Genomic DNA, 24,914 nt, shown 5'->3' on the forward strand with positions numbered 1-24,914 from the left:
TACATATTACATATTACATATTACATATTACATATTACATATTACATATTACATATTATATATTATATATTATATATTATATATTATATATTATATATTATATATTATATATTATATACTATATATTGTATATTGTATATTGCTATATATTGTATTATTTGTATACAAAATTTCGCCGATTTTTTGCCGCGTACTTCGAATCAATACTTCGAGTTTCATTTGTGTCGTAAACGAATACAGAAATACATTTTGCAACACCGCCCAGAAGTAAATAAACTTAATTTTTTAATTTTTAATTTTTGATTTTTTAAGATTTTTTAATTTCTAATTTCTGTTTCTCGTACGTCGTAACTAGACTGCGGATCTTTAGGCGAAATAATAATAATCTTTTGCATCGGTTGCAAGGCGGACGAGACTAGTATAATTTTCTTTCTTTAATCATTTCAGTGAGTTGCAATTAGTACACCGACGGTTCTCAGTTCGTTTTAAACCTTCACGTTGTTTTCAGTTTCACCGGCACAATTTCGCAATGAACGCGTAAAATCCGCAGTCCAGTCGTAACGGAAGAAATCAAATTTTGTTTCAATCTAGAACAGGCGAATAACATTTATATTTAACAAACTACGGTAACTATGAAATCTTGATTCGTAGCAAGGGGTTAATTAACTTAAATAAACAATATTATTAACGTCATCAATGTTTCCTGAACACAGTAAATTCGCCCTAATTGACGCTCAGACTGCGCACAAAAAATGGACAATTTCGGAAGAATTTACTGTACATAGGTTGTCCCAAAAATGTCCCACAAACCAGAAATGATTCCTGAGGTCATTCGAAGTAACTTCTTCCTTAGCGAAAATTCAATCCGCGGCTTCGTTTACGAGTTATTAACGAAAAACGCTGACCAATGAGAAGCGAGCTCGGCTGCCTCGCGTCGGCCGAGCCAATGAGCGGGACCCCAGTTCGCGCGCTCGTTGGCCGGGCCGCCGCGCGTCAGTCAAGCTCGCCGCTCATTGGTCAGCGTTTTTCGTTAATAACTCGTAAACGAAGCTTCGTAGAACATTCTCGCTAAGGAAAAAGTTACTTCAAATGACCTGAGGAATCCCCCATTTCCGGATTGCGAGACATTTCCGGGGCACCCTGTATACTCGACCGGAACAGAACTCAAAGAACGGAGAAAATAACGGAGAACTTAACAAACAGCTTGCAATTTCTCACCGTTCAATTTCTAAACTGCAAAGCTCTCCCGCTTCCGCGAACCCCGCGATTCGTTAAGTTGCAGGATCGCGCGCGAGCAACAAGTGCACGGGTCGGATTCGTTCGGCGCGCTCGGCTTCGAATTAATCCGCGCGTATTAGTAAAGCGTCGAGTACGCGGAGTATGTTAACAGGTTGTTCCCGGCGGTTAATCGCGAGCAATAAATAATCGGCGTTGGCAGTCGCGGCGTTCATCTTTCAATGGCGACGCGTCCGAACGTGCCAAATAACACCTGCAGCTCTCGTAGGTGGAGGACCCGTGTTGTACACGTGGTGCAATTGCAGTAATGTCTCACTTACTGACGCTCAGATTGTCCACTAAAATGGACAATTTGGGAAGAGGAGACACGATTACTCGAGCCAAGCACCTCGTTTTTATAATTGTTCACAATAGGCGACTATAAAATTGAGCCGCGAGGCTCGAATAATCGCATCTTCTCTTCCCAAATTGTTCATTTTTGTTTACAAGCTGAAGGAAAATTACGCAGTATTTATTGTATATAGTTTCGAATCTGCATGATTCGTTAACGAAGAGAACGCGTTTTTATTCGACTCTGATTTATTGCGATCGCGGGTAGGCAATGTTTACATTGCGGAAAGATCGTCCGATGTCCATTCGTGAATCGTTCCCAATTCGACGCCTAAGCGATACAGTAATGTCTCCCTTACTGACGCTCAGATTGTCCACTAAATTGGATAATTTGGGAAGAGGAGATACGATTATTCGAGCCTCGCGGCTCGTTTTTATAATTGTGGACAATTTATAACTATAAAAATAAACCGCAAGGCTCGAACAATCGTATCTCCTCTTCCCAAATTGTCCATTTTTGTGCGCAATCTGGGCGTCAATTAGAGAGACATTACTGTATTTAATCGTAGTTCGAAACATTCGGAAGACCCGGTTCTTTCACTGTAGCGCGAGACGGCCGAGCCAACGAGCGAACGGAGCTCAGTTCCGCTGATTGGCTCGGCTACCTCGCGCCAGCCGACTGAGCTCGCCTCTCATTGGTCGGCGTTTTTCGCTAATAACTCGTAAACGAAGCCGCGGATTGCATTTTCGCTAAGGAAAAAGTCACTTCGAATGACCTCAGGAATCCCTCATTTCGCGCTTGTACAATAATTTTGGAACATCCTGTACAATGTTCTGTATATTCCATTGGTAAACTTGGCAACAGCATTAACAATTTTACTCCTTTAATTATTGCGATAAATATTATGATACTTGATCAGATATGTTAACATTCTTCAAGTAATATCTGTTCGAAAGCAATAAATAAAAACTCGAGCAAAAGTAACAATTCTTCCATGCAACGTTGAAGAAAAAAAGGAAAAGTATTACTTCGAAGCATAAAACAAGTTAATTCTCTGACATACATAGTTACGTGTGTCAACTGGTAGTATCGGCTTCGAATTAGGTGCGATTAGATATACATAATACAGTTAGAAAACAAGGATAATTTTATTAGAGAAATATTCGCAATTTTTTAGACAGACTATCTATCGATGTGGAGTGATTTCGACGTCAAATCACCGTTATTCATACGAAATCAATGCAACATCTAGTCGCAACGTTGTTGATACGTGATCGATTTGACGTCACGTTGCCACTAATGATATAATAAACCGCAAGGCTCGAACAATCGTATCTCCTCTTTCCAAATTGTCCATTCTTGTGGACAATCTGTGCGTCCATTAGAGAGACATTATTGTAGCCCCGGTTTTTCCGTCGACGGCGAGCTTCGAATAATCGTTCGAATAATCTTAATCGTTCCTCGAAAATTAACGACGCGAAATATTATACAATATATTAATATTTCAAAGATAATAAAGATTTCACGGGGCTCGTCGCAACGCGCGACCAGATAAAAGCGTGTCTCGACGCAGGTCGCGTCGCTCGCGAACGAATCGCGTCTTCTGACTCGCAGTTAGAAATTCATGCGAAAATGTGTAGGACCCGATTGTAAACAGTATAAGTTGGTTAACTCGCACCTAGAGCATTTAGAGAAGGTTCTTCGTTTTGTTTATCGCGCCGCGTCGGAAATCGTGGTCCGCGAGAAACGGTCCTCGATCGGGGGGCCCAACTCGCGGAGGCGCAATCATGATGTTTAACTCGATAATTTTCTGTTACAGCCGTGCGGGCGGACCGAATGCGAGGCGGTAGGAACAAATTCGGCCCAATGTACAAGAGGGACCGAGCGCGAAAGCTCCAAATGATGAGGCAACGGCAGCTGGCACTGCAAACGATACGCGGCAGCCTCGGTGATCCATCGAACTATCCCTCCGCCGTAACGCCTTTCCTGCATATTAAACAGGAGATCCAAATACCTCAGGTCTCGAGTCTAACGTCTTCTCCAGATTCGAGTCCATCCCCCGCAGCCGTGGCCGCTGGTCTGGTCACGACACAGGCTGGCAGCGGAGCTGGTCAGCACCAACTGATCGCACCGTCCTCCCAGCCAAACATTTCTGGCGGTAATCACCTGCACAATCTCAACCCTGGCCTGGATAGCAAGCTGTGGGCTGCCAACTCCACCACCCCAAGCCCCAAGCCCTTCAGCTTCGGCGAACAGTCCACGCAACCTCACGGAGCCGCCGGCTCCGCGCCCTCGACCGCCGCCTTGAAAACTAGTCCGATGATAAGAGACTTCGTGCAAACGGTCGACGATCGCGAGTGGCAGGCGTCCCTTTTCGGACTGTTGCAAAACCAAACGTACAATCAGTGTGAAGTGGACTTGTTCGAATTAATGTGCAAAGTGCTCGATCAGAATCTGTTCTCGCAGGTGGACTGGGCTAGGAATTCGGTGTTCTTCAAAGATCTCAAGGTGAGTGGTGGGTCCGCGACCTAATTCCTAAAGTGTCGAATATCGACTGAGAGTGCCGGAATCGTGTTTAGTTAGCGAAACTGGAATGCCTACCATTCGCTGCTTTAGCAAGTATTGCTACCTTGACTGTCGCGGGTTCTAAAAGATTTTAGTGAATTGTCGGTCGAACGAGTTTCAAAAGTTGGTTGACGCGTCGAGTACCGGAGATCAAACCCTATAATTCTCACAAAATCGAAGTAATTTAGTTAACAAAACTGAGACTAGAAAGTTAAAATTTACTGTAGCAAATATTAGCTTAATTCTTTCGAATTTTGAAAATCATAGTAAAGTTCAGTTCGGTCGAATGAATCGCAATAAAAATGAGTTTCAAAACCTAGTTGACGCGTCGAGTACCGGAGATCAACCCCTACGATTCTCACAAAATCGAAGTAATTTAGTTAACAAAACTGAGACTAGAAAGTTAAAATTTACTGTAGCAAATATTAGCTTAATTCTTTCGAATTCTGTTAATCTTAGTAAAGTTCAGTTCGGTCGAATGAATCGCAATAAATATGAGTTTCAAAACTTAGTTGGCGCGTCGAGTGCCGGAGATCAAACCCTACGATTCTCACAAAATCGAAGTAATTTAGTTAACGAAACCGAGACTAGAAAGTGAAAATTTACTGTAGCAAATATTAGCTTAATTCTTCCATATTCTGATAATCTTAGTAAAGTTCAGTTCGGTCGAATGAATCGCAATAAAAATGAGTTTCAAAAGTTAGTTGACGCGTCGAGTGCCGGAAATCAACCCCTACGATTCTCACAAAATCGAAGTAATTTAATCAACAAAACTGAAACTAGAAAGTTAAAATTTACTGTAGCAAATATTAGCTTAATTCTTTCGAATTCTGAAAATCTTAGTAAAGTTCAGTTCGGTCGAATGAATCGCAATAAATATGAGTTTCAAAACTTAGTTGGCGCGTCGAGTGCCGGAAATCAACCCCTACGATTCTCACAAAATCGAAGTAATTTAGTTAACGAAACGGAGACTAGAAAGTTAAAATTTACTGTAGCAAATATTAGCTTAATTCTTTCGAATTCTGAAAATCTTAGTAAAGTTCAGTTCGGTCGAATGAATCGCAATAAAAATGAGTTTCAAAAGTTAGTTGACGCGTCGAGTGCCGGAGATCAAACCCTACGATTCTCACAAAATCGAAGTAGTTTAGTTAACGAAACCGAGACTAGAAAGTTAAAATTTACTGTAGCAAATATTAGCTTAATTATTTCGAATTCTGAAAATCTTAGTAAAGTTCAGTTCGGTCGAATGAATCGCAATAAAAATGAGTTTCAAAAGTTAGTTGGCGCGTCGAGTGCCGGAAATCAACCCCTACGATTCTCACAAAATCGAAGTAATTTAATCAACAAAACTGAAACTAGAAAGTTCAAATTTTCTGCAGCAAATATTAGCTTAATAATTCCATATTCTGAAAATCTTAGTAACGTTCAGTTCGGTCGAATGAATCGCAATAAAAACGAATCTCAATTAACATTCTCTTCAGATTCTCCAATAATCGTTTCGTCGCATTCTCGTTGCAACGAACGTTATCGCGCGAAGAAAAATACAATGCTCTCGACTGTTCGCCGCTTTATTTTAATTTGAACTTGAATTCGCACCGTCTCTACGTAGACCGTGCGATTTACTTTGTAATTAGATTATGCTCACGATGGCAAAACAAAAAAAACAAAAAAAAAATGAGTCGAGCCGTTCGATGTCGCTAATAAACTTGATTTGAAAATATCACGCTTGTAACCAACAATTTTATTGCGTACGAGACGAAAAAGTTCTGCTGCTTTATAAAGTGATGCAATTAAGAATTAAAAATGACGTAACCGACCGTTAAAACGCAGTTTGTGAAAGTATGTGGTTTTATGTTATTGGCTGCGAACGCGGCAAGGACCACTTTTGCTGCTCAAAAGGTGTCGTTTGGCTCACAAAATGGCGGCTCTGCAGAAATTGAAATTCGACTTGGACGACAATGCTTGACATTTGAACATCATTCTTACGAGATCAATACTTCGTCTAGCTACTTTATAGTCCTTTTTTTTTAATCGAATATAATATAATTAATATATTATCGTATAACGTTTAATTTAATTTTATGATATATTTTCTGGAGATACTTCTTTTAGACGCGTCATTTTTTCTATTCATTCGAATTGATTAACGGACCGCGCATCTTCGTGCGAACGCGTACAAATTTTTCTGAAACGATTTATAGAAAATAGAACTGAAAGGGATCTTTATGCTATTATGACTATAGTGATATGATAGCTATATGACTATATTCCGTGACCAAACTGAATATTACCAAGTTTACCTGAACACGAAAGAGTTCAGCTGAGAGTTTTGCTATAGTAAATTTTACCTTTCTAGTTTCAGTTTTGTTGATTAAATTACTTCGATTTTGTGAGAATCGTAGGGGTTGATTTCCGCACTCGACGCGTCAACTAGGTTTTGAAACTCATATTTATTGCGATTCATTCGACCGAACTGAACTTTACCAAGATTATCAGAATTCGAAAGAATGAAGCTAATATTTGCTACAGTAAATTTTAACTTTCTAGTCTCGTTTCTGTTAACTGAATTACTTCGATTTTATGAGAATCGTGAAGGTTGATTTTCGGCACTTAATAAATGTTCGATCGAGCTTCGTCGGTGTGTTCCGAGACTCCGCCTGACCATTTGAGGGCCAAGGAACACATCGTATCGTTACGAATCTCTTCTCGTCGCAGACGTCATCCGTGTAGGCAGTTGCGATAGAGATGCTACCGTTTTAGTAGATCCATCGATCGACGATCGATTTTTATTTTCTTCTTCTTTGCACGCGGTTGAGAAAATCCTCAGAATGATATGCAACGAGATAGATACGTGTGTATGCGTGTATAATAATATTTAACGACTGGTAGCTGCAGAGTATATCGTTATCGAGCGATAAAAATTTCATGAATTTTAAAACCGTTGTTGAGAATCTTTTCACGAGAAGTTAGTTCTTACCGATAAATAACTCGTCGCTGGCCTGTTGGTGGTACGAGCGGGGATGTGAGGTAACCAACAGCATTGCACAATCACTGAATGATTTCAAGCATCGCCTCATATCTAGGTCATAACAAGATACGTTTCTGGGTTATGGCGGTTGCCCTAAAGCAGGCCCATGTTAATTATAAACTGCCTGCTTAAACGTTCCTGCAGTTTTCTCACTTTTTATTATACACGTATATACATTTATACATATATATATACATACATATATACTCATATTTATTGCGATTCATTCGACCAAACTGAACTTTACTAAGATTAACAGAATTCGAAAGAATTAAGCTAATATTTGCTACAGTAAATTTTAACTTTCTAGTCTCGGTTTCGTTAACTAAATTACTTCGACTTTGTGAGAATTATAGGGTTTGATTTCCGACACTCGACGCGTCAACTAGGTTTTGAAACTCATATTTATTGCGATTCATTCGACCAAACTGAACTTTACTAAGATTTTCAGAATTCGAAAGAATTAAGCTAATATTTGCTACAGTAAATTTTAACTATCTAGTCTCGGTTTCGTTAACTAAATTACTTCGACTTTGTGAGAATTATAGGGTTTGATTTCCGACACTCGACGCGTCAACTAGGTTTTGAAACTCATATTTATTGCGATTCATTCGACCGAACTGAACTTTACTAAGATTAACAGAATTCGAAAGAATTAAGCTAATATTTGCTACAGTAAATTTTAACTTTCTAGTCTCGGTCTTGTTAACTAAATTACTTCGATTTTGTGAGAATCGTATGGGTTGATTTCCGGCACTCGACGCGTCAACTAAGTTTTGAAACTCATATTTATTGCGATTCATTCGACCGAACTGAACTTTACTAAGATTTTCAGAATTCGAAAGAATTAAGCTAATATTTGCTACAGTAAATTTTAACTATCTAGTCTCGGTTTCGTTAACTAAATTACTTCGACTTTGTGAGAATTATAGGGTTTGATTTCCGACACCCGACGCGTCAACTAGGTTTTGAAACTTATATTTATTGCGATTCATTCGACCGAACTGAACTTTACTAAGATTAACAGAATTCGAAAGAATTAAGCTAATATTTGCTACAGTAAATTTTAACTTTCTAGTCTCGGTTTTGTTAACTAAATTACTTCGGTTTTGTGAGTATATATATGCATGCACAATGTCTATATATCCGTATCTATATATAAACAAAGGTGTAAAAATATCTGCCACGGTTTCGAGTCCTACTTTTAATATTCTCTAGACAATATGGAACACGAATACAATAAGTTTCTGCAATTTTATAAACGGCGGGCGCCGTAAAACGCGGTACACGGTAGATTTTACAGAAACGAACGATACATATGTTCATAGTACACGTTTGAATTGTTATCGTGAGAAAGTTAGAACGTTCGACGGCTCGACTAGTTCATTTATTTATTTATTTATTTATTTATTTATAGAGATTCATCGAATCGAACGATAAACGTACGTTAACGTATTATTTTTTATGAAATTGTTTGAAAGGTTGACGACCAAATGAAGCTTCTGCAACACTCCTGGTCGGATATGTTGGTGCTCGACCACCTTCATCAAAGGTTACATAATAATCTACCTGACGAGACCACACTTCATAATGGCCAAAAGTTTGATCTCCTTTGTCTCGGCCTACTTGGAGTTCCTTCCCTGGCAAATCTTTTCAACGAGTTGTCGACGAAACTTCAGGAACTCAAATTCGATCTTTCGGACTACATATGCATGAAATTCCTGATGCTGCTCAATCATGGTAAGTTGATCGACAAAATTCGAATTTATAACACGATAATAATAATAATGAAATTAATGGTATATATAGGGTGTCTGAAAAATGTTTCGTAATCCGGAAATGGAGGGTTCCCGAGATCATTTGAAGCAACTTTCTCCTTAGCGAAAATGCAAACCGCGGCTTCGTTTACGAGTTATCAACGAAAATCAGTGACCAATGAGAGACGAGCTCTGCTGACGCGAGGCGGCCGAACCAACGAGCGCGCGAAGCCCAGCTCCGCTCATTGGCTCGGCCGTCACGCGCCAGCAGAGCTCGCTTCTTATTGGTAGGCGTTTTTCATTAATAACTCGTAAACGAAGCCGCGGTTTACATTTTCGCTAAGGAAAAAGTTACTTCGAATAACCTAAGGAATCCACCATTTCCGGATTGCGAGACATTTTTGGGACAAAAATATAAATATAGTATAAATATAGATATATTATATATATAAATATTATATAAATATAATATAAATATAGTATATTGATTAATGAGACGAAATACACTACTGAACTAACGAGAAAATTTTCATTGGATTGTTTAGAAGTTCGTGGACTAGTGAACAAGAAACATGTGCAAGAAGGTCATGAACAAGTTCTACAAGCTCTTTTGGATTACACGTTGACATGTTATCCATCTGTAACGGTACGTTTACGTGTCTCTATTATTACAATTTGATCTCGTTCACGGGACGTTTATATTGTACAATTTGAATAATAATCTCTAATGTATTTGTGCGAATAGGATAAGTTTAATAAGCTGCTAGCAGTATTACCCGAAATTCATGTGGTAGCAAGCAGGGGAGAAGATCATCTTTACCAGAAGCATTGTAGTGGTGGAGCACCGACCCAAACTCTTCTCATGGAGATGCTTCATGCTAAAAGAAAATGAAACGATAGATTCGTTCGGCAGCATTGTCACGAGTTAGTGTATTGCTATATCTCAGAAATCACGATAGAGCCCCTTACTGTCAAAGTGGACCTCAAGTACCTATTAAGAGCTAACGCTGCTTAGGTATTGGACCAAGTTAAGGGGCCCTGGTTCATAAAATACCTATGCAAAAAAACAAATCGAGTATAGACGTACATACTTTACATATATACATAATATATGTATTATAAACTGTATCTAAATATATAAACATAATGACATATATTTTCTATATTTGATGTTGAAGTTTTAGAGATGTATCCATGGAGAATTACTACCCCTGTTGGTGGGTACAAGCGCAGGGAAACAGTAAGCAAGATGCCTTGAAAACAGTACAAAGGGTGGTTAACAAAATATTGGTCAAAGGGCAGGCAACTTTTGTCTAAATAAGCAAAGCTATTTTTCTAATACTAGAAGCGATTATTTTTAAGCATAATACCACTGAAGCCTTGCTCTCATTTTGAACGAAAAACGAAAGAAACGATATCCTAATAGTAAACACGAACGAACGAAGATAAAAAGAAATAAAAGGTAAACACACAAAGAATTGCCGACTCTAACGGTCACAATCGTGCTTCTTGCAAGGGATTCAATGGGCATACTTGGAACGACAGTAAAATTTCATGTGATATACTTATATATACATATATACATATATGTCGCACGGCCACCTGGGCATCCTTAGAACTTCCTAATTAAAAAACAAAATCTGCATTTTGTCACACTTGCACACAGCAGGGCTATTATATTGTAAATACTAGTTAACACATTCCAATTATGTTGTAAAGTATAAATCATGTTAAATATGTAATTATAATATTTTGTGTATAGTTTAATGAAATAAATATATTTCTGTTGCTTACTGAGAAAAAAATCATTAGCTACTTAATGTCTTCACTAATTTAGAACTTTATTCATGTATTTTCTCTTTTATTATTTTTTTCAAATAGGTGGCGGAAAAAAAAATAACCACGAAAAATGCGATATTTTATTATTGTATATTGTATCATAATAAAGATTCTGTTTAAGAAATGAAAGAATCATTGGAGCAAGGTTTATGTGGTCCTACATTATCTAGCGATTATTAACTAAGTATATAAGATCAATATTGTCTTATCGCAATTGTTAAATAGATAAATATTTACTGAATGTTAAGGTAGCGATCGAACCGTAGTAATTTTTCACTAATAGATTATTATTATTATTGTTTAGTCAATAGTCAGAAACTTTTCAGTGCTGTGAAGGTTGTCTTTTCGACGCCTGTGGTATCTAAGCCATCGGTATATTACACGTGCTAGATTCGAGGCTCAAGTGTGGCAACAAGAACAGAAATCTTTGCTCGTACTGGTAGGCTGGTAGTACCACCCTTTGCAACTCCTACTGTTTATATCCTCTATCAAAGAAGTACCTGGAAAAAATGCTATTTTACTACTTTCACTTTTCCACCGACTTCGTAATAAGATATTAAATATAGATGTAAATGATTTGTTGATGTACGTAACAAAAAAAAAAGATAACGAAAGAAAAACTCGATGCCACATTAGATTAAGGATCAAGTGTTGAATCAAACCAGGAGGAGTTAGCTGCGAGTATTACTACCATGGAAGAATATAAATATATAATAAATGAATAAATATATATATATAAAAATATATATATATATACACGTATATATTTTCGAAAACATGCATGTACTTATCGTGTGAGTAAAGATTTGTGTCCACGGTCAAAAATTTTTGAAATCTTCAATATAGATACAAAATGTAATCAATCAACGTGTTCCCAAATTTTCAAATCGTCTGGTTCTTTTTAAATCAATCGATCAAAATAAAAAAAATGTTTGCATTATTATCGATTGTCGATTCCTTAAAAAAAAAACGAAAAAATAAGAAAAGAAAAATGCTTTCAAAACAGTTAATATGTTTATTTAACTCGCATATGAATGTCTACCTCTTCGTAACTGTATTAAGTCTTACATTTTTACATTTTTAGTGAACCACATACCTCAGAATAGACACCCAGATAGCAAATTAAATGGAATGTATGAATGTTACCTTACGTAGACTTGATGTCTACGGCTTCTGTAATATGCGTAACGACAGAATGTAAAAGTTCCATTCAAGTATTGTAACCGTTATATATTTCCATGCTACACTATCTTAGTTTACTACTATGTTTATTCCAAATTAGATTATACTTGTACATGAAATGTATAATATATTTGACTCGAAATTTAACTATTACCGACGAAACTGTGAAAGAACTTCAAATCCCATGTTGCTGTTTGGGTAAACCACAAGTGAAAAACCGTAACACTTTATTTATTGTAATTTCATCTGCCCTCGAGACTTCTTGTAGAACGTGTCGGTCTGATAATTTTGGAACAACTTAATGAAAATCGCAAACATAATTATCTCGAAAAAAGAAAAAAAACACGAAAATTGTCTCTTCTAAATATATCCCTAAATCAATGATCTTTGTATGTGTCCATCCTATTTAATCGTCCGCTCGATTCTGTTACAACGTGTTTATTGATAATTGTAACTAGAAAGTACGATAATACTGGTGTAATAAGCATTGTGTTAAATATGTACAGTTACTAATTATAATTGGCAAAATAATCTAATTTAATATCGATGTGATTTTTTGCTCCAATAAATAATTGGAATTAACATTTAAAGATGAACTATTCTGCGTTGTTAACACTGCCATTAGGAGTTGGCAATTGTAAATTATGTAGAAAAAAAAATAATTGATTGTAAATATATCTTTATTATTAACTAATAACTGTTCCTTTTTAGGATCGACAGTGCTATTTTTTATATATTATACTGATTGAACTCCTTTTAAACAATGATATTCCCCTTATTGCACTCCTTGTCTTTGGTATTATTGTAAAATATGTACAATATCCATGAGACGTAACGATAGATTTCGAAAGGAGGGTAAAGGATGGTACTATGTAAATTATTAAGCAGACAATTTTCAGAAATTTACAGATAGTATTTGAAAACATTCAATCGTTTCTTTATATACACATGTTATTATAATTTAAATGCGTTTATGTACAACACAAAGTTTACTATAATTTGTAACAACAATGGTGTCATTCGTATATCGAATAACATGTATATTAAAACATTTGTTTGCTTTGTACAAATATGATAACAAGATAAGAAAATGCACAGTGGTTAATAAAGACATCAACTAACTACTGCACTCAGCTTCATATTCTTAATTCATAATGTTCATATATTACACCTCATGTATCGCATTAAGCACAGTCGCCTAATCTTACATAGAAAATTATGCCTTTGCATGGCTCACAAGCATAATGTTTTATTACCGAAAATTACGATACGTTTGTTTTATAAACACTTTCGTAATTTAAATTAATTTTATTCGAATCATAATGTTTTTCTTTTTTCATTCAGTCACACAATTAATTTTAAAATGCAGCTGTTTTACGTTTGTACGATAAAATATTGTGTACTAACGTGTAAACAAATATGTTTGTTACTTTATGCTTTAAAATAAATAAAAATCCTTTTTATATTGATAATAGATTGTACTAACAGATTCAATTAAGCTACTACTAAATAATAACTTTGTATAGATTCACAGTAAAAGATGCTTAATGCTGATCAGACAGTAGATATAGATTATAAGCTTCATCACTTAGTAGATTTTTAAGTTCATCTGGATTACCTAATTCTATTTTGAACAGCCATCCGTTGTCATAACATGATACATTAATTAAACCAGGTACTTGTAAAATCATTTCATTTATGTCTAATATCTTTCCACTGACTGGACTATATATTTCAGAAACAGCTTTCACTGATTCTATTGCTCCACACTCTTCTGCAAAAATAAATTTTTGTGAAATAGGAGGACCAAGATATTAGCATCTTATTTTAAAGGATACATTTATGATAGGCCTCACCTCCCGTATTCACTACAAGTTCAACTGCTGGAAGCTGAACGTACACAACATCGCCCAGTGTTTCTTGCGCGTGATGAGATATTCCAACTACTCCTATGTTACCATTGACAACGATCCATTCATGTGATTTCGCAAATAGCCGTCCTAGAAATGAGAAGTTTTATGATTGAATTTTAATCAAACAAAAGTTATATAATAAAAGCTATATCACAGTGTCTTTAAAGGAACAGACATTTTTCAGCGTTACTAAAGTAAGTTTTACAAAACAGAAATTTATGCAGTAAATAACAAATTTATAAATATACATTGCATTAACATTATTAGGTTCTTGTGCGTTATATTCGGTGTTCGACAATATTCAATGCAATTTATTGGATTAATAATTCTATCACGTAATTACCATACAATTAATGATTATATACAATAATCTACGATGTTAATTTTAATTAAAAATTTTAATAGAATAATATCCAATCCTGGTTATTTTTGCTATTAAAATACTTTTATTATTAGTTAGTTTTTTTTTATCAAATTTGTTTCCAAACTTACCGACTTTTAAACATCGAGTGGTAGAAATAGAACGCGAGAGGTGCATGGATACTCTTGAAACAGGATGACTGAATAAATTTATCCTCGTAGCACATGAAAATGTCTGCGCGGTACATTTTGTTAATTGTGTAACTAGTTTTGCCATTTTGTTTTTATAATGTACCAGGTACAATCTAAATGAATCAGGTCAGCACCAAAAACTTAACCTTATTGCGGAAGTATCGACTACTATGCTATGTTATATGTTGTCGTCCTTACCAGAGTTCCTAAGTTTAGGAACATTCCGTAATGGAACGAACTAAAAGGCGCGACACGAATGAATGATTAAATGATGTGTACGAAACAGCATATGTTTCTTAATTTATCAATCTCTTTTATCTCGTAGAGTACGTTTCGTCACTCGATAATTCTCCGCTAACGCGAAACAAGTATATTGTCGTGTGTGTAATTACAATAAAATATCAATCCTAATGGTAACTTTAAATATCCAGCTATATCTGAATTTTATAATTATTAAAACTGTATTATGTATTAATTTCATACTTCACTGTTATGTTCATATTCTTGTTTACTGTAGTATTTATGAATGCTGAAACCATATCAATTATAAAAAAATATGCATCAATTGTGAATCGAGGATATAATATAAACTCCAGTTTAAACATTGATGCAGCTTTTATACTCGGAATGAAAAACTTAATGTAACAAATATCAAGCCTGCGACAGTTAAAGAAAATATTTAATGTTATTGAAATCACGTGAGGTCAAGGGGTCAGCTAAAACACTTTGGGAGATAACTTGTAATTTATGTCATCGGCATCGTAGAATATCAGTGACCTACAGGTTCACTGTGAATAATTCGAACAGAAAATCGTGAAACTATATTCTGATTTCCATTTTTAGCCAACAGCAAGCTTTGTTGTCGCTTTAATATATCGTAATTTCTCCAATATATTTTATGCAATACACGTGTTCCTTTTAATACAAAGGGTGCCTCAATATATTTACATGACTCCAGTAATTTTTATAAAGAATTCATTATTTATTTAAAGCATAAAAAATCATAAATTCCAAATAATGTCACAATTTTGTGCACCTATGAGGAACTTTTGATGGTATTCTTGTCGGAAATGTATTACAAAGATATTTTACCACAATTTCGAGATAATGATAGATATACTAAATTATAAACCTATGGTATAAGAACGTCCTCCAGGATTATGAATAGGTCCTGAAATAGGCTTACTGATGCACCATTCGTACCAGACATTTTTTAAGCTACATTGACGCCAGAAGTGAACCACTATTTGTTCACCTGCTTTCACTTGTACTGGTTCCTGTGACAAAATCAAATTAAGTACCATATTATTTGTATTTTTATAAAATTTCATAGTACTATAAATGTGCATTTCATATTTTTGCATTACCCTAATTGGAAAAAATATGGGAAACCAGCTGAACATTTTAGGACTGCGTGTGCTGGGCTCTATACTCATTCTAATTTCTTTATATAAAACTGCATCAAAATATCCGGAAAAGCCATGTAGTACAGAATTTTGTTGCACTTCAAACGTCTTGATCTCATATCGTGAATTATCAATAATATCCGCTAAAATTATGATAACAGTATTAAACGAAGTTTAGAATTCATAAGAAACGAATGGAGTATGAATGTCACCAACCTTTATTCGGGTGCTTGAATGTAAATAATGCCTGTGGTTTTGCTATGTCATATTTGTTTTGCAGATGGACAACATATGATGTCTCGAAATGTGCCAAGAAATGTTTGTCTTTGTCTTTACAACATCTTACTTCATTATACAGCTTTGAGGATTGTACAGGAGCAATGTAAGATGTATATGAGGACGGTATGCTTATACCATCATCTAACATAATTTCAAATGATCATAATATTTATATATAAATACGCCAAATTCAGTTATATAATAAACTATACCTTTTAAAAATTTCTGGACTCCGTCTAAACATTCAGGAGATAGTTCATTGTCACCAAAAGAGCCGAGTAACTCGGACACTAGAATATCTGCTTTTTCAGGAGCATTCCATTCTCTCATATCACACGACACTACTGTTACTTTGTCCTCCCACATATCTCTTTCAAGTGCCTGTAAACTATATGTAACAAATTATAATTACCTTCTTTCTACTTTAACAGTGAATGATTTATAACAAAATTAATTACGTTAATACTGCATTAGGATTCTTTTCTACGGCGTATACTTTGACCTTCTGATTTGCCATTTCCGCGGCATTTAAAGATGCGAAAACAAGTGGCCCTCTTCCAGCACCGACCACCATAATTACTCTACAATTAAAAAAATATTTTCATATTTATTCTCACAATTGTACGTATTTATAATATTGTGTATTACATTTTTCTATCCTCATCATCCGTTGTGTCCGGTGAATCATTCACAATTCCAAGAATTGCTTCATAAATAGCTGTTTGGTATTGCGTATATTTAAAAGGATCTTTTTCAAAGATCTCGTATGTTTGTGATTCTAGATTATCCATAAGTGGTTGCAGAGGACATTGTAAGTAATCTTCATATCCACGAGCAAATCTTTCTACTGTACCATTTACTTGACAATTCTATATACAATTTTTAAGCTCAAGTTGATAAATTAGAATTAAAGTAAATAATTAAGTACTTGCACAATTTACCTTCCATAAATATTCCAAGTAATTGTGGTAGTAACTAATATGTTGATGACGATTTGCTCCTGTGAGTACAAATTGTACTTCTAACATCGAAAATTTTTTTATTACTGTTTGGTGGGCTTTACTCAAAACGGGATATCCCTTTTTATTTGTGATAAATAATGATGTAGGTATAAACAAACATTTAACTGGTTCTCCTAGCCACCTGTCGATCTTGTAATCAAGTCAACTTTATTACATTTAATTTCTTTATATATCGGACTCGGCATCTCAATTAAATCAAGCACGTCAAATATTTCACTTATTACTGGCGATAGAGTAGAATATCACAGGAAAATTTTATTTTTGACTTGAGAAAGCAACAATGTTGTAGCAAGCAAATTAAAAATAATGTTTTCCTCTCATGTTTATTTCTATTACCAATATTAAGTGAAAGATTTGAGGTACTCAAGTTAATTGGAACATCCAGTGTATAGGAATAATACAACGAAGTACCTCTTCTGGTTCAGGAAGATCATGGCTTATAATTAATGCAACACCTAGCTTTCTATCATAATCGCAAACTATTCTGAAGGCATTCCACCATTCCCATGGGTTTTCTATTGAGTTACACTCTCCTTTTCTATAAGAATAAGCTTGTTTAACTGGATTTTCCATAGGTATTTGTATCCAAATCTACAATGAAATTTAAAAATGCTACATATTATAAGCATATAAGTTGCAAACTTAATTAATGCTTATACCTGTAAAGTACATGTGCTTGACACTTTATCACAGATAATTCTAGCAAGATTTGCATTACGTTCTATTCCACCCATCAATCTAAAGGTAACTCCTACAAGTCCCAAGTGTCTTGCTAACGCTAGTTCTTGATTTAAAGTCTCCTCACTGTTTCTCTTTACAATAGGATTTTTTGAATCGACTCTAATGTATGGTGATATTTTTCCAATAATTAAATGATTCCAGTCTGTAAAGTAAATCATAATTAACTTCCTGCGAAAGCAAGTACATACAACAATTCAATTACCAGAACTGCATAGTACTATGTCTGGTCTGGTAAAAGGACCGCTTCGTTTTTTTGCAGCACCAGAAACGAATTCTCTTTTGTACAAAGGATGAATAAGTGGAATGAATACGAATTCATACCTGAAAATGTATCGTACATAAAGTTTCTAAGTGATTAATTAAATAACGTAGCTATAATTTTTACTAAGTACTACTTTTATCAACGTACTTGGATGAATTTGCAGTAATAAGACAACTATTAAGATCTGGTGCAGCACAGAAGTCAAGACCACAGGAAATTGATCTCTGATTTGTCATTATATAATATTGATAAATTCGACACTTGTTTCCTGAAAATATTTAATAAACAAAAAATAGTTTGCTAGTACATTCATATTTTATAAAACCAACGATTACCGGTAACTAGTTCCGGACAGAAACGTATGCGATTTTATTAAATAATATGTAATTCTACCTCAATTTTAATACGAAGACTTTAATAACATTATTCAATGAATTATTAGTAAACTTTTAACACATTCAGTAAGTGATTATATTTCGAATTATACTGTAAAATTACAAACGCTTGGGCGCTGATTATGATTTGCACGTGCAATACTGTTATGTTTGTCCACAGTCCGCAGTCACAGTTGGTCACAGTCCTTCCAAGAACATAGCTTTAGTATTGTATGTATGTATATATGTGTATGTACATATGTGTGTATGTATGAAACTCATTTTCTCGCATAAAAGAATTAAATATTTATTGTCAATTTATTAATTATATATTATGTACGACTTTTAATTATTTCTCTTGTAAAGTAATAAAATTTGGATAAATATTTTCTTTATATATACATACATATGTCTTTAATCATGTACACGTATGTACATACATATGTAATTTTAAGGGAACGAATATGAATCAACCAATCAAAGGTAGAATTCCTCGATCCAATCGACCAATGAGAAATAGAATTCTTTGACAGCATCGACCATTTTGAATGCTGCCTTCGTTCGTGATAGACGCTTACATTAGTGACTCCATTTCCTTGAGCATTCCCGTTTTGTCTCATTTTCTTGTGCCGTGCTCAAGTTTGTCATTTCTTCAGTAAGTAATCATTTATAATGGATTTTTACTTATAACAATTATTAAGTAAATATTGCAAAACATCGTTTAATATTTTTGTGAAAGTATGAAAGAAAAATTTCTTAATATCGGGTTTCGTTGAAATTAGAGAGTTAGTCACATTGTACGGCGTCATTTGCTGTGTAAATTACCAAGGGAAAAAGTCAAGATTATTTATTTTCTTTCTGATGTATTAGGTCCTTCTTTCTACTTCTATTAAATACACTGCGCGTTGTTATGTATTTCTTTGTTATATAAGTAGAAATTTCGGCGGTATAATTGTTGAGAATTAGCTGAATTCACGTATTGGAAATAGACGCCCATTCACGTACTCCATTTATAAATGAAACATTTTTGTCAAAACTAAATAAGGTCGTACAGTAAGATTTTTTAATGAAACCGCTTACTTTAAAATATTAAACAAAAACTAGAAACTCTATAAATAATAAAGACGTTTTAAATGTAATATTTGAAATAAATTCTTTCAGGTACCATGTCGTTTAATCGAGGAATAAAACGCGATTCTTTTGGGAATCGTAACTTCAATAATCGAGGAGGTGGTGGTGCAGGAGGTGGAGGCGGCGGTGGTGGTGGAAGAGTTGGAAACATGGGTGGCGGAGGAGGCATGGGTGGCAATATGGGTGGTGGAATGGGTGGAGGTGGCGGAGGTGGTGGAAGCGGAGGAATGAATCCATGGGAAGGAGGAATGATGCCTGGTCGAGGAATCTTACCGACACCAAATAATAATCTGTCTTTAGCATCACCCCAAGCACAGTTAGCAATAGCCAGTAATCTCTTAACAAATTTACTTCGTAACCAACAAGATGTTCAACAACAGGTAAATTCTTTAATAATTATTGGAATAACATGTTAGCTTGTTTATAATTGTTAATATGAAAAATTATAAATATAATTATGCATTTACAGCAGGTACCATCGCTCCTTAGCCTGGGTAATAACTTTTCCGGTCCAGGGCCAAATTTCCCAAATCAGCAAAACTTCCAATCTGGACGTTTCAATGATCGGCCTGTGAGACATCCAATGAAGAACCAACGGCCCCAACCATATAACAAGGTACAACCATATAACAGTTATCATTTTATCATATAAACATCATTTGTAATACAAATTGCAAAAGGGCAATTTTTTAGTCTACACTTCTTATTTTTACATCAACAACACCAATTCTTAAGCAGAAAATGTATTAATTCTCCTTCTTTATGTTCATTGATCGATTCATTAATGAGGCTTTCAGTCAGTGGATAAGTTACTACATGGCTACCCTGTGAAGTTAATGAGATATATACTGTTTTGCCATACATGATTTTCGTAGGAGTATTTAATTGCCATCGCAATGTTATTTCATTATAGAACACGGTAACAAGACGTGTATTGATTTCAGAGTACAGTTTCTCATTTTTAGTAGTGGATGTTAACTGTGGTTTTGTGCAGTAAAATTTCAGCAATGACAAGCAGATACGTTTTCCCTCCGACTTAGTTCATTTAGAATCCATCCAAGTCTTCTATTCATCATTACACTTGAAACTGATGGAAGAATGTTTATTCAAAAACATTGATTGCAAGCTGCATTTTTGACCGTTTTAATGTCTTCTTCTTGTTGATTATTTTTCATTGATCTTTATTGGACTATGTTCAAAGGAAATGTATATGCATTTTATAAGTATCACATCTTATGATCGGTATGATCATTGCCTGTGCAGAGTTAGATGATGCTATGATCGAGAGCATCTTCAACTATCTATTTACTACTTTCCTTTTTCCCCCTCCACGAAAATGTGGAATTACTGACCTTTGGTGTTCATTGAAACACTAAATACGTCCTGCTTCCAAATCGTGTAGAATATTTTTCTCCCATCAACAATCCCAGAGGTTGTAAAAACCAAATTCGATTCGAGAAAGAATCGCAATTATATCAGATACTTCTCATGATGGCTTGGTCATTTGACCTACATGACTAGATGGGCAATCGCGCCCGTGATGGCCCCGCTGGGCGACGTGGTCCATCTGCACAACAATCTCGTGCACCCCAGTCTGGCAGTCAGCGTATGAACGGAAACCAAACTCAGCATCGCAACGATAAATCTTCTAAACCAATTCCTGCCTCTAAACAAAATCAGACTGCCAAAAAGGAACAGCAGGACGTTAAGACCTCTGATAATGAAAAAGCAGAAGCACCTGTTGTAAAAAGGTAAGCTCCTGGTGATTGTGAATAGTTTCTTCAAACTTCAGTAAGTTCTCATTCTATCACCTGTCTTTGTATGTACGGTGCTTCTTACGTGCATACAGTATATTATTCTATATATATCAACATTGTGCCCTTTTTCTAAACTGACTTTTTAAGAGAATACATACATATTTATGTATATATATACATATATACATATATCCATTTAAAGTATGTTATATTCACTCCCCCATTGTTGATGAAACTCGACTCATGTTACAAATTTAAGTTAGAATTGCTACAAGTTCGTAACACATAATATTTCATAATTACATAGAGAATATAGCCCCATATATTCTTCTTACTGTACACATTATTCAATATAGATTGTACATAATAACAGGCAAATCAGATATCTTCACTAGACATGAGCATATCATGCCCAGTTTCTTTCTAGTTTCCATGTTACAAATTTTATTTACCTGTGCTATGACTAAAACAGATGTACCAAATATATTATTTAAATCATCTTTAAAAAGAATCAACGACAAGGCTGGTTGTAATTTGTTGTAATTATAAAAGAGTTGTACATTTGTTTCTATATTAGCGAAGTGATCGAAGAATCTGAAGAGAAGAAACGCGATTGGAAAGATGAAAAGAAACAATCGGAGTGCATCGGTACGAAGGCTTACGAAGGTGAAAAAGCTCAAGAAGATGCTGAACAGAAAACAGATAAAACATCTACTGAAGATGTAGCAAAAGATACGAATGTAGCGACAACTGAGAAAGACCCAAAGATGACTGGCAAGAAATCCGAAGCTAGACATGCTGAAAGTCGTTACGCAGAGGTTCCAATGAACCATATGTTCTGTCATATTTGTAATAAACACATGTGGGATGGATATGTAAGTTTTGTTAAATATGGGAAATGCACGGCTGTGCAACGTTGCCTATAAATCCTTTAATTAATAACTTTTTTAGTCCTTCGAAAACCACTTAAGAGGTCGAGCCCATCAATTGATGATGGAAAAGTTAGACGAAATGTACAAATTGAAAGTTGATCTGATGAGGCATGAATTGAGAATAGCAGAAGAGCAACGTGAATTTAGCTTGACTAATTCGAAACGTCGAGGGAAGAAAGTGTGTATACGGAAAATTATATTTTGCAGTATTTCATTGTGTGTATCATAATTATAATCACTTTTATTAGGTTTCAGTGGATCTAAATGTTAGGGAATATTGTACAATGTGCGATTTAAATTTCTACGGTACTTTATCAACGCACAGGAAGAGCGACAAGCATCAACAATTGAAGACTTTCTTGCATCCAAGATGTTTCCCCTGCGTGAAAGAGTTTCCATCGCGTATCGAGTATGACGAACATTGTTTAACTCCTGCACATATGAAAAACGCTGTACAATGTGAAGAACAGCGAAAAAATAAGAAGAAAGGTACGCAAGAAACGTGTAACAATGTTTGAATGTATAAACAATATGTGATGCATTCTTTAATTGTGCGTTTCCTCATTTTATTTGCAGACAAACTGGCTAAAGGAGAGGCTGAAGTACGCACTATTGAAGATGAAGAAAAGGACGTTGGTTCTGAAATTAAAACTGAAAAGGAAGAAGAGGCAGCCGAAGAACAAGAATATATTACAGACATCGCCGAGAATATGGCAGAGAAGAAATTCAAAATACCCTCTTACAAATACTGCCGTCAAAATCAAATTTCTATCGGTAAATTTCATCGAAAGAATTTATATAATTGTTTTAGCATGTTTTTAATAATATAACTATTGTTTACTATTTATATTATTTTAGGAAAGTCAATGGTAAAGGACGTTCAAGGATTTTATTGCGAGAAGTGTCGAAGATTCATGCTGTTAGCAGAAGATATGAATGTTCACTTGCGCAGCATAACTCATTACCGAAATTTCGTGCAAGAAGTAAAGTCTTTGACGTCTACTAATGAGAATGCCGAACAAAAAACAGCTGAGAAAGCAGAGGTACAATTTTCAGCAAAAAAAAGTTCCAATATAAATTTGAAGTATAATAAAATATAACTAATAATAATTGCCTTTTCCTACAGACCAACGAAGACACTGCGGAGAGTAATAAAGAGTACGAAGGCAGTTGGAAGCGTCGCAAGATTGCTCTTTCTGAAGAGCAAGACAACGGAGAAGCGAAGGAAACGCAGGAAAATAACGCTGAGAACGCGAATGCACAGAAAAAGGCTGATGGGGATGAGAAGTATGATCCTCTCGAGGCCGACGCCGAATCTGAAGAGGAAGAGCATCGTGAAGGTGATACCAGCAGCAGCCAACAGGCTACTCAAAATGATTCTAATGCTCAAGACAAAAAAACAACACCGGCCGACAAAGCGTGGGCAGATATCGATAACGATAATGAAGCGGAAATAGGAAACTTAATTGATGACGGAGATGAGAAGGAGCAACCTGCCGAACCGGAAAAAATTGTTCCAAAAATAGAGAGAGATCAGAGTCCCCAAATAAAACAAACTCGTGGGCGAGGAGGCTTCACACGTGGTCGTGGTAGTCCACGATCACGAAGGGGCCGACGATAATAGGTACTATTCCTGTACTAAGATTGAAGTAAGCTTGGATATATTCAGTAGTTTTACACTATTTAGCCCATTGTTAGATTTCACCATTTCGATTATTTTCCAGTCATCGATATACAAATAACATAATTACAAATCATATGCGGCACACGTGTATTTCTATACGATGAGAAGTATGCAGGTGGCAATTATTTATTTATCCAAGCTTACTTGATAAAGGAGGTTTTAATTATGTACTACTTACAATGGTTTGTAGAGTCTCAAGTAGACGATGGGTAGATCGAAAATTAAGGAAACAAAACGAAAAGTTATACTCTTATGTATCTTGTAACTATTCCATACCGGAAAATGTGGTTAATATTCGAATACTTGAAATATGTCAATGGTCTTTTAAATACAACCATAATATGAAATTTATAATAAGATTTCATTCCTATTAGATATGTTGAAGATACATACAAATATGTATCTTGCAATAAAATTAAGATATTAATATTATTTTAATCAGTTTATGGATAGTGTAATAAAATACTTATAATCAAAGTCTATATACAGTATATCATAACGATTTTATTGTCCTTATGATAATGCGATAGAATTTTATTATAGGACTTATATGTTTTACGTGATAAAGAATGTATTGTAAAAATACTGATATGGAAAATGCAAATAGTTCGTCGATCGCCTTATAAAAATATCGGAACATTTACTTTCATAAAATAATTTGCACTTCACCTTTATATGTAATGTTATTACCTTTATATAATACCTTAATTTACAGAAATCAAATTATGGAACGATTATGATCACTTATTGTATCTTAATAGTACAGTTGTCATTACTTTTTTGTATTAATTAAGCTCTTCACTGAAGTACTATGAGAAATAATGGTTGTTTACAAAAGCAATCGAATAATAAAAAATTAACATCGTATTTTTAAAAAATCATCTAGAAGTTTTTTCATTCCAATATTCAATTCTTCTACGTCA

General features: G+C 35.0%; 4 protein-coding genes across 5 annotated transcripts in view; 2 read left to right on the forward strand and 2 right to left on the reverse strand.

Annotated features, from left to right (window-relative positions):
• The window catches only part of ftz-f1 (ftz transcription factor 1), a 73,806-nt gene extending 60,739 nt beyond the window's left edge, over positions 1-13,067 (forward strand). Inside the window, exons 2-5 of the mRNA XM_076520140.1 lie at positions 3,387-4,075; positions 8,642-8,900; positions 9,463-9,563; positions 9,663-13,067. Of these exons, the coding sequence (XP_076376255.1) occupies positions 3,387-4,075; positions 8,642-8,900; positions 9,463-9,563; positions 9,663-9,809 (1,196 nt within the window). The 3' untranslated portion in view covers positions 9,810-13,067. The remainder of the gene's footprint in view (positions 1-3,386; positions 4,076-8,641; positions 8,901-9,462; positions 9,564-9,662) is intronic.
• ppl (glycine cleavage system H protein, mitochondrial) lies at positions 12,831-14,884 on the reverse strand. Its single transcript, XM_076520212.1, has 3 exons — positions 14,344-14,884; positions 13,795-13,938; positions 12,831-13,712 (listed from the first exon to the last, which is right to left on the reverse strand). The coding sequence occupies exons 1-3, from the start codon at positions 14,486-14,488 to the stop codon at positions 13,483-13,485; spliced, it is 519 nt and encodes a 172-aa protein (XP_076376327.1). The 5' UTR covers positions 14,489-14,884; the 3' UTR covers positions 12,831-13,482.
• Positions 14,885-15,361: 477 nt separating this feature from the next.
• csul (protein arginine N-methyltransferase 5) lies at positions 15,362-18,683 on the reverse strand. 2 transcript variants are annotated; one of them, XM_033484521.2, is made up of 12 exons: positions 18,507-18,683; positions 18,261-18,381; positions 18,054-18,172; positions 17,770-17,993; positions 17,522-17,701; positions 17,030-17,239; positions 16,737-16,957; positions 16,547-16,669; positions 16,301-16,476; positions 16,026-16,229; positions 15,771-15,952; positions 15,362-15,680 (listed from the first exon to the last, which is right to left on the reverse strand). In XM_033484521.2, exons 2-12 carry the CDS (start codon positions 18,347-18,349, stop codon positions 15,528-15,530), a joined length of 1,881 nt encoding a protein of 626 aa, XP_033340412.2. In that variant the 5' UTR covers positions 18,350-18,381; positions 18,507-18,683; the 3' UTR covers positions 15,362-15,527. The 2 variants fall into 2 exon arrangements, with proteins under 2 accessions (XP_033340412.2, XP_033340413.2); XM_033484522.2 differs by lacking the exon at positions 18,507-18,683 and adding an exon at positions 18,449-18,467.
• Positions 18,684-19,016: 333 nt separating this feature from the next.
• Pep (Protein on ecdysone puffs) lies at positions 19,017-24,872 on the forward strand. Its single transcript, XM_033484524.2, has 10 exons — positions 19,017-19,142; positions 19,649-19,998; positions 20,088-20,234; positions 21,140-21,369; positions 21,953-22,250; positions 22,327-22,485; positions 22,556-22,796; positions 22,884-23,081; positions 23,166-23,350; positions 23,434-24,872. The coding sequence occupies exons 2-10, from the start codon at positions 19,654-19,656 to the stop codon at positions 23,926-23,928; spliced, it is 2,298 nt and encodes a 765-aa protein (XP_033340415.2). The 5' UTR covers positions 19,017-19,142; positions 19,649-19,653; the 3' UTR covers positions 23,929-24,872.
• Positions 24,873-24,914: the final 42 nt, after the last annotated feature.

The sequence above is a fragment of the Megalopta genalis genome, chromosome 1 (assembly GCF_051020955.1).
Source record: "Megalopta genalis isolate 19385.01 chromosome 1, iyMegGena1_principal, whole genome shotgun sequence".
NCBI lineage: Eukaryota > Metazoa > Arthropoda > Insecta > Hymenoptera > Halictidae > Megalopta > Megalopta genalis.

Bases quoted from the DNA above. Each gene is read 5' to 3' on its own strand.
- ppl (XM_076520212.1), bottom strand. From the start codon at position 14,488: ATGGCAAAACTAGTTACACAATTAACAAAATGTACCGCGCAGACATTT. The intron at 13,939-14,343 runs GTAAGTTTGGAA...TCTCATTTCTAG, and splicing joins CACTCGATGTTTAAAAGTCG to GACGGCTATTTGCGAAATCA. The intron at 13,713-13,794 runs GTGAGGCCTATC...TTATTTTTGCAG, and splicing joins ACTTGTAGTGAATACGGGAG to AAGAGTGTGGAGCAATAGAA.
- csul (XM_033484521.2), bottom strand. From the start codon at position 18,349: ATGACAAATCAGAGATCAATTTCCTGTGGTCTTGACTTCTGTGCTGCA. The intron at 18,173-18,260 runs GTACGTTGATAA...ATACATTTTCAG, and splicing joins ATTACTGCAAATTCATCCAA to GTATGAATTCGTATTCATTC. The intron at 15,681-15,770 runs GTAATGCAAAAA...ATTTTGTCACAG, and splicing joins CCATATTTTTTCCAATTAGG to GAACCAGTACAAGTGAAAGC.
- Pep (XM_033484524.2), top strand. From the start codon at position 19,654: ATGTCGTTTAATCGAGGAATAAAACGCGATTCTTTTGGGAATCGTAAC. The intron at 19,999-20,087 runs GTAAATTCTTTA...ATGCATTTACAG, and splicing joins AACAAGATGTTCAACAACAG to CAGGTACCATCGCTCCTTAG. The intron at 23,351-23,433 runs GTACAATTTTCA...CTTTTCCTACAG, and splicing joins AAACAGCTGAGAAAGCAGAG to ACCAACGAAGACACTGCGGA.